Below are 9,806 nucleotides of genomic sequence, written 5' to 3' on the forward strand. Positions count from 1 at the left end.
TCTCCCATCTCACCTGTTTTATTTATAAAACTCCTTACTTAGGAGCACTAGCACCTTCTACCCTGAGGTTCAAGCTGGAAAACTGTTAGTAAGTATATAAAAAGTTATTTTCAGTTTTATTTTCATTTAGTATTTTTGTATAAAGATTGGTTGGGCTCCTAAAATTTCAACTGGGCCCCTGAAAAAAATATCTTAGGGCCCAACTGGCCCCTAGACAAAAACAGTTAAGTTTAGTCCCTGGGGGCATCAGGGTACAATGGACACATTCTTGGGTTTTTTTTAATAAAACTGCATTATTATTTATGATGTTCCATTTCAGTATGTAATTACATGTTTTTTACAGGTGAATTCTGTTGTATCAAGGAAAATATCAAGATGTCCACAGATAGAAATGGACCAAATGTCGCAAATGTCGGAGTACAAAAGTACACTTAGGATGCCACATTTCTTCTTCTTCCCTGGTATTGGTAGTGGATAGAAAGAAAAGATTAGGTATATATTTGTATTCATCATTCAGGAAAGTGCTATGGTGTAACAAGCATGATGAAAGAACAGATATGTCTACATCACAGTTATTTATAAAAAGGAAGGAAGAAAGAATTGTTTAATAGTATCCTTAGAACATGTTGACAGAGTTCTCGAAAAGTGGTGGTCCGAAGGTTTTGACCACCTAAATTTCCATGGGACCACCACTGTTTTGGTATTTTGCAATTGAAATAATAGTGGGGACTGGCAGATTTCTGCAAGAACTACCAGGAAAAGAAGGATTTCCAAAACTCTGCTTAGATTGTTTGAATTTGTTATTTTCGATAAAACAACATAATTTGCCTGTAATGTTTCCAGTGGTATTTCGTAGAAAATAGATTTTTTTGCAAATCTTCGAAATCATAGTATTCAGTTATAAATACAATGAAACCTGTCTTCGCTGAGCCCTTTGTAAAGCAGGAACCTGTCTAATCAGAACTCCTGTATCATGACATGCAACAAGAATATGTCACTTTTGTAAACTGAAATCCTTTCTGATGCAAATAATATTTATCATGGTCAACAAGAAATCCAAAGACGTATTCTTTAATCATTTAACTTGTGTACACTTAATACCTGATACTGTAAATTTAGAAATTATTGCATAGTTTTTATTATTGCGAAAAATTGCAACAAAGTTGTAAACGCAATATTTTAAACTAGCATTAAAACATTTTATATGAATTAAACAGGATTTTTCTCAAAAATCACAATAATAAATGGACGCAATATTTTCCGAATTTACAGTAGATGGGAATAAATACAAACTAATAAAAATTAAATCTCTCACTCGCTCATTTTTAATGCTTGGGTCGCTGCGACCAAGCATTAAAAATGAGCCAGTGAGAGATTTAATTTAAATTAGATTGGAATAAATAAAACTGTTGAATGCATACATCAATAGAATATTGGTTATATGTTAAAACTTATGAATCTGATCAAAGCATCAGTTTCTGTCTGTAAAGGTTTGTTTGACTGAAATGGTTTTTTTGTACATTGTATCAATTGTTACTTGTAGATATTTTTATGGGTTTTTGAGGTTAATATTTTAAAGAAAATAGGTTGTTATTAGCTTGTTAATGTTTTATATTTTGTATTTGTTACAAAATCAATATACTTTATGATATGAATCATAAGTTTTTCTAGATGAAAATGATAGACTTATTTTATAATTTAATTCTGATACTGACAGAAGAGGGAATTTTTGTCATTTAGTTGAACAGTACTTATTAGAGTTTATAATTTTTTTCTCATGAAATATGTTTTTCATTTTTATATTTACTGCTGAAATAAAAGAATAAGGGTAATGCTTTGAAATTTCTTCAATGTTCAAAATAAGAGTTGAGTTTTAGAACAAGAATAAGTGTAGTATGTTGATCTTGCCAAAAATTATGAAATTAGCTATTGGCTAAAAAAGTCTTCCAAAAATTTTTTAATGGGTATTTTAGATAAAAAAAAATATCTCAGGATTCCAACTCCCATTCGAATTTTGGAGTATCACTAACAGAACTGTAAATCTGTGCTGTAATTTATTAGAATAAGTTTAAAACTGATGAAAACATTTTACTTAATAAATTTAACACTCCACACCCAGTAATAGTTCAGATTAATCTAATAATGCATAATGATATTTAAAGGTCTGTCAAATTATTTTTATGCCCCACCTACAATAGTAGAGGGGCATTATGTTTTCTGGTCTGTGCGGTCGTCTGTCCGTCTTTTTGTTCGTTCGTCTGTCCCGCTTCAGGTTAAAGTTTTTGGTCGAGGTAGTTTTTGATGAAGTTGAAGTCAAATCAACCTGAAACTTAGTATATATGTTCCTTATTATGATATGATCTTTCTAATTTTAATGTTAAATTAGAGTTCTGACCCCAATTTCACGGTCCACTGAACATAGAAAATGGTAATGAGAGTGGGGCATCCGTGTACTGGGGACACATTCTTGTTCAATTCAGAATAAAGTATTTGTGTTCTTTTTTCCTACAAATTTTTATGTCCAATTTATTAAGAAACTTAAAAACAAAATGACTTAATTTGGTCAGCATCTTGACAGTAATGAATTTATAAAGTCTAGCAATTTTCAGATCTGTCAAAACACCTGCTTCTAGATAGTATAATATTTATAGACAGAACCTTGAATTTATTAACATGTTGATTCTTGAATGAACTTGTAAATTTTTGTCACACATTTTTCCTGTACTATTTATCAAAATGACTATATTTGGTCACCAGCTCAATATTAACAAGTTCTAAGGTGTGCATGGTGTGTGCCCTTTTATGAATTGTCTGTCATACACCTACTCCCTTATTTGAATTTTCCAATACTTTGAAGTACAAGTGGGGATATGCTTATGATGTGTGTATTCTTAATTTACATTTTCAAGAGGGGAAGGGCCAATTTTACCAGCAGAAACCTAAATATTAGGTCCGAGACCACAATTATTTCGTAGTGCATTTCTTTTAGAACATGAATGAAAATAAAAAAATTCCACCTGCGCTTTCTCAAAGAAACTTTTACAGTGTGTTGTACTACTTTTGGGACAAATTATATCAAAATTGTAGAAAACTTCATCGGCTCTAACTCAAAATATGGACAATTTTATGTTTAGGGCATCTTGAAATCTTTTGACAGCTTCAGAAGTGGTAATTTTAAACCTTTCTCAGCTGGACCAAATCACTACTTTCCTTCAAAATTCTGGACCCAAATTTTTTACAGTGTAATTTCACCCCCCTACTTGCAATTTGAGGCATTAAACATGGAGAAATAAATTTGGAAAGGGTATAAAAATTAATGGCAAGTAACCCATTGTCAACACTAGTACTGGGGACTATATTTGTGAACAGCGAAAATCAAGGGACGACAATTGTGGTCACGGACCATTAGAATGCATTATATGATATGTATTTGCATTGAAAGATTTTTGTATTTTTTTGCTACGCTTATTAAAAGTATTGAGTTAACTAAGAAAGATTGGTTCAAATGTTTTCTCCATTCCCTACTGAAAGGTTTATTCTTATGTCTATGAGTAAAATACATGCATGAATAGTGAAGTTATTTGTTTATAAACTAGTATTAATGTGTTTAATAACAACGACAAGTTTTTGAAGCTCAAATATCAAGTATTATTTATATAACATACATGTAAATTTATAGTATTTTAAATTATAAAGTATTCACTATTGTATTTTGACTTAAACAACAAATCATCTTGACTAAGGGCAATTCCAACATGCATGCACAGTGTTAAATATGATTTTGTAAGGTTGTATGGTACATTTTTCAACAAGCTTTAATCATATCGTGCTTCTGCTAGGCAAATGAAATTGTATGCTTCTGAAATGACTATATTTAACTGCCAAAACACAGAATTTTGTTCAGCTTTATTGTTAATGTTAAAATTGTTAATTATTATATAGATCTGTTCATTGCCAAAATCAATGTATGTAATTATGTACTTAGAAAGAGAAATGAAATCATATACAAATTCTCTTTATCTTATTTAATTTCTGTTTATAGAAGTACAGTTTTTGATTCCTGTCTTACAGACTCATTAGGGGCCTCGGTGGCTAAGTGGTCTAAGTAATTACTACTGTAATCACTAGCTAGTCAACACTGAGGTTGTGAGTTCGAACCCCACTCACTTGCACGTGAAGTAAAAAAGGTCCAGAAAAAATAAAGTGATTTTGACATCAATTTAAGAGAAATTCTTTATATTTCTGCACTTTAACCTCAAATTTTATTTTTTTTAAATTTTGGTGTGAATTGTTCAGTCATTGAACATGTTGAAATTATCCATGTTTATTCTAAAAAAAAGTAAAAATAATATATAGAAACTCATATTTGTGAAATACTGTGGATTCATTATTATTCGTTGGATACCAATTTTCGTGGGTTTCGTTGGTACAGGTGAACCACAAATTCAAATGTTCAACGAATAACATATTTTCAATAGACCCTTGAATATGTATACAGAGATTTGCAAAACCACGAAATCAGATGTCCACAAATATGCAAGTTTTCAGCAATCCACGAAAATTGATACCAACGAAAATAAATGAATCCACAATAATAGATTTAAGGTATTTGTTTTTTTGTTTTTATAGTTTATTTTTTGTCTTTGTACTTAACTTATGTTTAGTTTACAGAAGTACATTCCATTGTTTTGTAAAATATTATATATTCTGTTTTTATTCAGAAATTGAATAAGACTATACTTTATTATTGATCAATTCTTTGTATACTATTTGTTTTTCTTTTTTATATATGATTGTAAAATGATAATTATTTGAATGACAGTACTGAAATTGTAATTTAAGAAATTGATGTAGTGTTTAACTGTGCACATTGTTTAACATTGCTTAAATGCAAAACGGGGAGGTACATTTTTGGGCTCATTTGGCTATGTAAATTGGCAGAGAATGAAATATGCATACTACAATTATCATTGTTCCCTGTGTAATGTGTTGGGACTTGGAAATACTGGGCGTCCATCCATCTGTCCTGTCCATCTTTGTGTCTATAAATACTAATTTTTAAATTAGAAAATTACAACATCCAACCCATAAACATTTACTAAGTTTATAATTTCAGGTGTCTTTAGTTTTACGATATATGTACATACTTTTATTGCCGTCCTTTTATTTGAAATTGTGTTCATTATTTTAGATATTTATTGTTTTTTATTTGAAATACTATATTATTGTCATTCCATTTTTCTCAGATGAATATGACCTAACATGCCTAAAGGGCAACATTTGTAGGACAATTAGCAAGCAGATTCATGCTTGTTAACTACATACATCTTAGATGGTAAAAAAGGCTTCATGATTTATATTTACTCAAATGTATTTTGGTCTGAAATTTTCATCTGACATTTATCATTGAACTAATTTTTTTGCCATTACATATGTACTTATATATTCTACCAAAATACAGTGAATTCATTTGATAATTATTGTGATTTCCCCGCCTGCTTCATATGCAATTATAAGATCTGAATTTAAAATTATGAAGTCTAATAAAAGCAGTCAGAATTCTGTCACATTTTCTTACTGATAAAGTTATTACAAAAATTCTTTTAGTTTTTTACCAAAATACAGTGAATTCACTTAATAATTATTATGATTTCAGGGACTGCTACATAGGAATTAAAAGATCAGAATTCCCACTTGTGAGGTCTAAAAAAAGCAAGTCAGAATTTTGTCATATTTTTAATACTGATAGTGATAAAGATATTCATAAAATTTCAGAATTTACAATGTACTGTCTTAAGTTTACTTAGAAAAAATTAGAAAAAATTTAAGTCATGGTAAATTTTTAAACTTTCATCCTGGTCTTCTAGCAGCTTCTGTTTCAAAACAAAGAATTATGGGTAATTGCATTGTTCCTACACCAAAATGAAAGTAAAGTGGCAAAGTGATGTTAGTAGTTCCACTACTGAATTGGACACTCCCCTGTCAACAACACTGAGGTTGTTAGTATGAATTTAGGACATGTCAGGGGCGATTGACTCCCTTGTTAACAACACTGAGGTTGTTGGTATGAATTTAGGACATGTCAGGGGCGATTGACTCCCCTGTCAACAACACTGAGGTTGTTAGTATGAATTTAGGACATGTCAGGGGCGATTGACTCCCCTGTCAACAACACTGAGGTTGTTAGTATGAATTTAGGAGCAAACGTATGGATGGTGGGAACATAGAATTTTTATGATATTTGATTTTTTGGTTTTGACAAATTCCATAGATGCCGACAGGAATGTTTGTCTTTGTTGATTATTTGAAATTTGAAGTAAGTCTATACATGCACCAACAAAATCATAGAAATAAGCACCCTGCAAATAATAATAAATCCACAGTATTTGAAAAAGGGTTTTACTCAATAATTCACTGTATTTGGTAGATTTTAAATTGTTTTGTGGTATTTTAGCACATATAAACTGTAAATTCAGAAATTTTGCATTTTTTAAATAAATTGAGAATTTGTGTCAGAGAGTATAAATTATGAATGCATTATCTGTACTTATGTATGGTTTCTGTAAACCTCAATAATAAGTCTCACATTTTTGTCTCAGTTAAAAATCTCAATGATAAATGCATGCCAATTCTTTTTAAACTACATGTATATCATGATGACCTTGTTATTATATTAAAATGGCATTGTAATTGTAATTACATCAATGACATTGTAATTGTAATTATATCAATGACATTATTGTAATTATATTAATAACATATCAATTAAGCCAATGACATTGTAATCATACCAATGACATTGTAATTATATCAATTGACATTTTAAAATATCACAATCATAACATTATAAAATGGTGCAAGTGTTCACCACACTGTGTTCAGAAATATCAAATTTAGATTATTTCATTTAATATACAATTAGCTCTTTAGTAATCTCATTTGTATATAAGCAGATCAATACATTTTTTTATTTAACGTTTTACTTAGAAAAAAGGGTCAGTGCTGTTAACGTAGACCCGGTTTGGTTTTGATGTGAGATATTTTTTAGTACCTATATCATTGTAGTTGATGTCCATAATCATAACACTGATTAAATATTAGCAAGGAGATTATTTTAAAGTCATTTTTTTTTTTAAGTTCCAGGAGTGGATCCAGAAGGGGGTTCCAAGGGGTTTGAAACAGGGACAGTCAATGCATTTGAATGGGGACATATAGTTGAGACCTCCCCTTTTTTAAAAATGGCTGGATCTGCCACTGAGTCAACAAGGCTGGATTTTTTCTTTCTGTACTAAGCTAAATCAAAAGTTCGAAGAATTGGACACAAACCTGGCCAAAAACACTTTTTGTGAAATCCTGAATGCCAAAACATTCAATTGATCACATTGCACATCTCTCAATACTGTCTATTTTTAAATGCAACAATATATTGTGATTATGGACATTGATCATAGTTTAGATATGTAACTATAGTATATAAGTTGGGAGTTTTGTAGGATTAGTTTTTCACTTTCAGTAAGCAATTTTTGTTAAATTGCATATTAAAGGAGTAGGTCCGGTAAGGGCCAATTTTGGCCTCAAATTTCAGGTTCATCTAACGAAAGTTTTTGGACACTTTTTAAACACCTTAGTGTCTATTTCAATTGATTTGATTAGTTAATGTGAAAGATTTTTAACTAATTAAGTCATTAAAAAAGCTCTGATTCAAGCTTATATATGAAAAATCTATCAAATATGCCAAAAAACGTCACTTCAGATGGTTTTTGTCAAAAATGAAAGTGGTCAAATTGTGTTCATCCTCAACCTTTATATATGTTTTGTATTATCATCAAATGCAGCTTACATTTCAATTTTATGAATGAACATGAATGCGGCCACTTTCATTTTAGACGGAAACCGTCTAAAAATTAACCAAAATGCTAAAATTTTGAAGATTTCAGTAAATTAGCATGACTTAATGATGCTAGAACGCGATATTTGTGCATTGTACTGTCAAAAACAGCTCATATTTATGTATCAGAAGCATTTTACTTTCCAAAATATAGCTGAAAGATTACATTTTCACAATTTTCTAAAACTGCTGTATTTTGGGGCCAAAAAGGGTCTTACTGAACCTACTCCTTTACTCATCATCTTTACTCCAGCAAGTATTCATGAGAAAGTGCCATATAGCATGATTATAGTCCAATGGAAATCATGTACATACACAAGAGAAATGAAAGGATTCAAACACTAAAAACAATATTTTTCCTATTTATATAAATTCAGGTCCAAAGAATAGGTTTCTCTACTTTTATAATAGATGGACAAAACAAAATCAATAGAAATGAGGAAGATTTGGTTTTATTGTTGTATTTTAAGGGGGAAAGGAGGGGGGAATTTGTATAAATGAACACAAAAAGGAAGGAAGAAATGTACATTTGTAATACTTTTATACTGTTGCTTTGTATGACATTCTCAAGAGATGCATATTTTAGATATCATAATAAATATTTTTTATTATATTTTGTTGTTTGTATGCAGTGAGAATAGGTATTGTTGGGATACCAGTTATTGTTGGGGTTTCAGTTATTGGGATACCAGTTATTGTTGGGATACCAGTTATTGTTTGGGTTTCAGTTATTTGGAGACCAGTTATTGTTGGGATACTAGTTAGTGTTGGAATACCAGTTATTGTTGGGGTTTCAGTTATTGGGATACCAGTTATTGTTGGGGTTTCAGTTATTGGGATACCAGTTATTGTTGGGATACAAGTTATTGTTAGGGTTTCAGTTATTGGGATACCAGTTATTGTTTAGATACCAGTTATTATTAGGATACCAGCTATTGTTGGGGTTTCAGTTATTGGGATACCAGTTATTGTTGGGGTACCAGTTATTGATGGGGGTACCAGTTATTGTTGGGGTTTCAGTTATTCGGATACCAGTTATTATTAGGATACCAGCTATTGTTGGGGTTTCAGTTTATGTCTTACCTTCAAACAAAGTCTCAGAATGCGACTTTATGATTTCTATCTGGCAGTGACAGCGTTAACTATTTGTGTAAACCTTTAAATTTCAATACTTTTACCACTTGAATGCTTCATACCTTGTATGCTTATGTTAAGAGATTTCTGTTGTCATATGTCTATTGTCCTTGACCTCATTTTCATGGTTTCTGCAACTGCTTGAAAAAATGTGATTACTATATTTTGTAAATGGGATCTTTGTCAGTCAGACAGGGTTAACCTGACCTCAACTGCACTTCATGGATCAGTGATCAAGATTGAGTGTTGTGGTCAAGTCCATGTCCTGGATACTTAAGCAACTTTATATGGTGTGTGGAATGATTGTAGGGTATACATCTCTGTTTTGCATGGTACATCTGATGTTGACCTCATTTTCATAGCTCATTAGCCAATCTTAAATTTTAGTGGTCGTGTCTATTTCTCAGATATTATAAACAATAGATCAACTACCCATAAAGTTGGTGCATTGCTTGCGTGTTCATGTCCTTCTAGAGGGTTAATCTGACATTCACATAATATTCCTAGAGATCAATGTTAGGCTCCATATTTTGGTAGGTTTTCAAACACTACAAGCGTTAGTTCGACCATGTTTGGATCTAGAATATTTGTAAGGTCAACATGTCCTTTCAGGGGTCATCTGACAGTAACCTGGTGTTTGGTGACTTCTATCGCAGAAAGTTTGATATAGGGATAGTGATATGACATCAGCATTAGCTAAATTCTTTAAAGCTGTATATTTTAGATGGTGGAAGACCTTGATGCTTCATGCTTTGTATAAATATGCCTTAGGGAGCTACCATTT

The 9,806-nt window shown here is 31.1% G+C and overlaps 1 protein-coding gene across 1 annotated transcript in view; it reads left to right on the forward strand.

The window, feature by feature from the left end:
- The window catches only part of LOC143057277 (uncharacterized), a 31,753-nt gene extending 23,254 nt beyond the window's left edge, over positions 1-8,499 (forward strand). The window contains exon 10 of the mRNA XM_076230556.1: positions 344-8,499. Coding sequence (XP_076086671.1) covers positions 344-478 — 135 coding nt within the window. The 3' untranslated portion in view covers positions 479-8,499. The remainder of the gene's footprint in view (positions 1-343) is intronic.
- The last annotated feature ends 1,307 nt before the right edge of the window (positions 8,500-9,806 follow it).

This window comes from Mytilus galloprovincialis, chromosome 13 (assembly GCF_965363235.1).
Source record: "Mytilus galloprovincialis chromosome 13, xbMytGall1.hap1.1, whole genome shotgun sequence".
Lineage (NCBI taxonomy): Eukaryota > Metazoa > Mollusca > Bivalvia > Mytilida > Mytilidae > Mytilus > Mytilus galloprovincialis.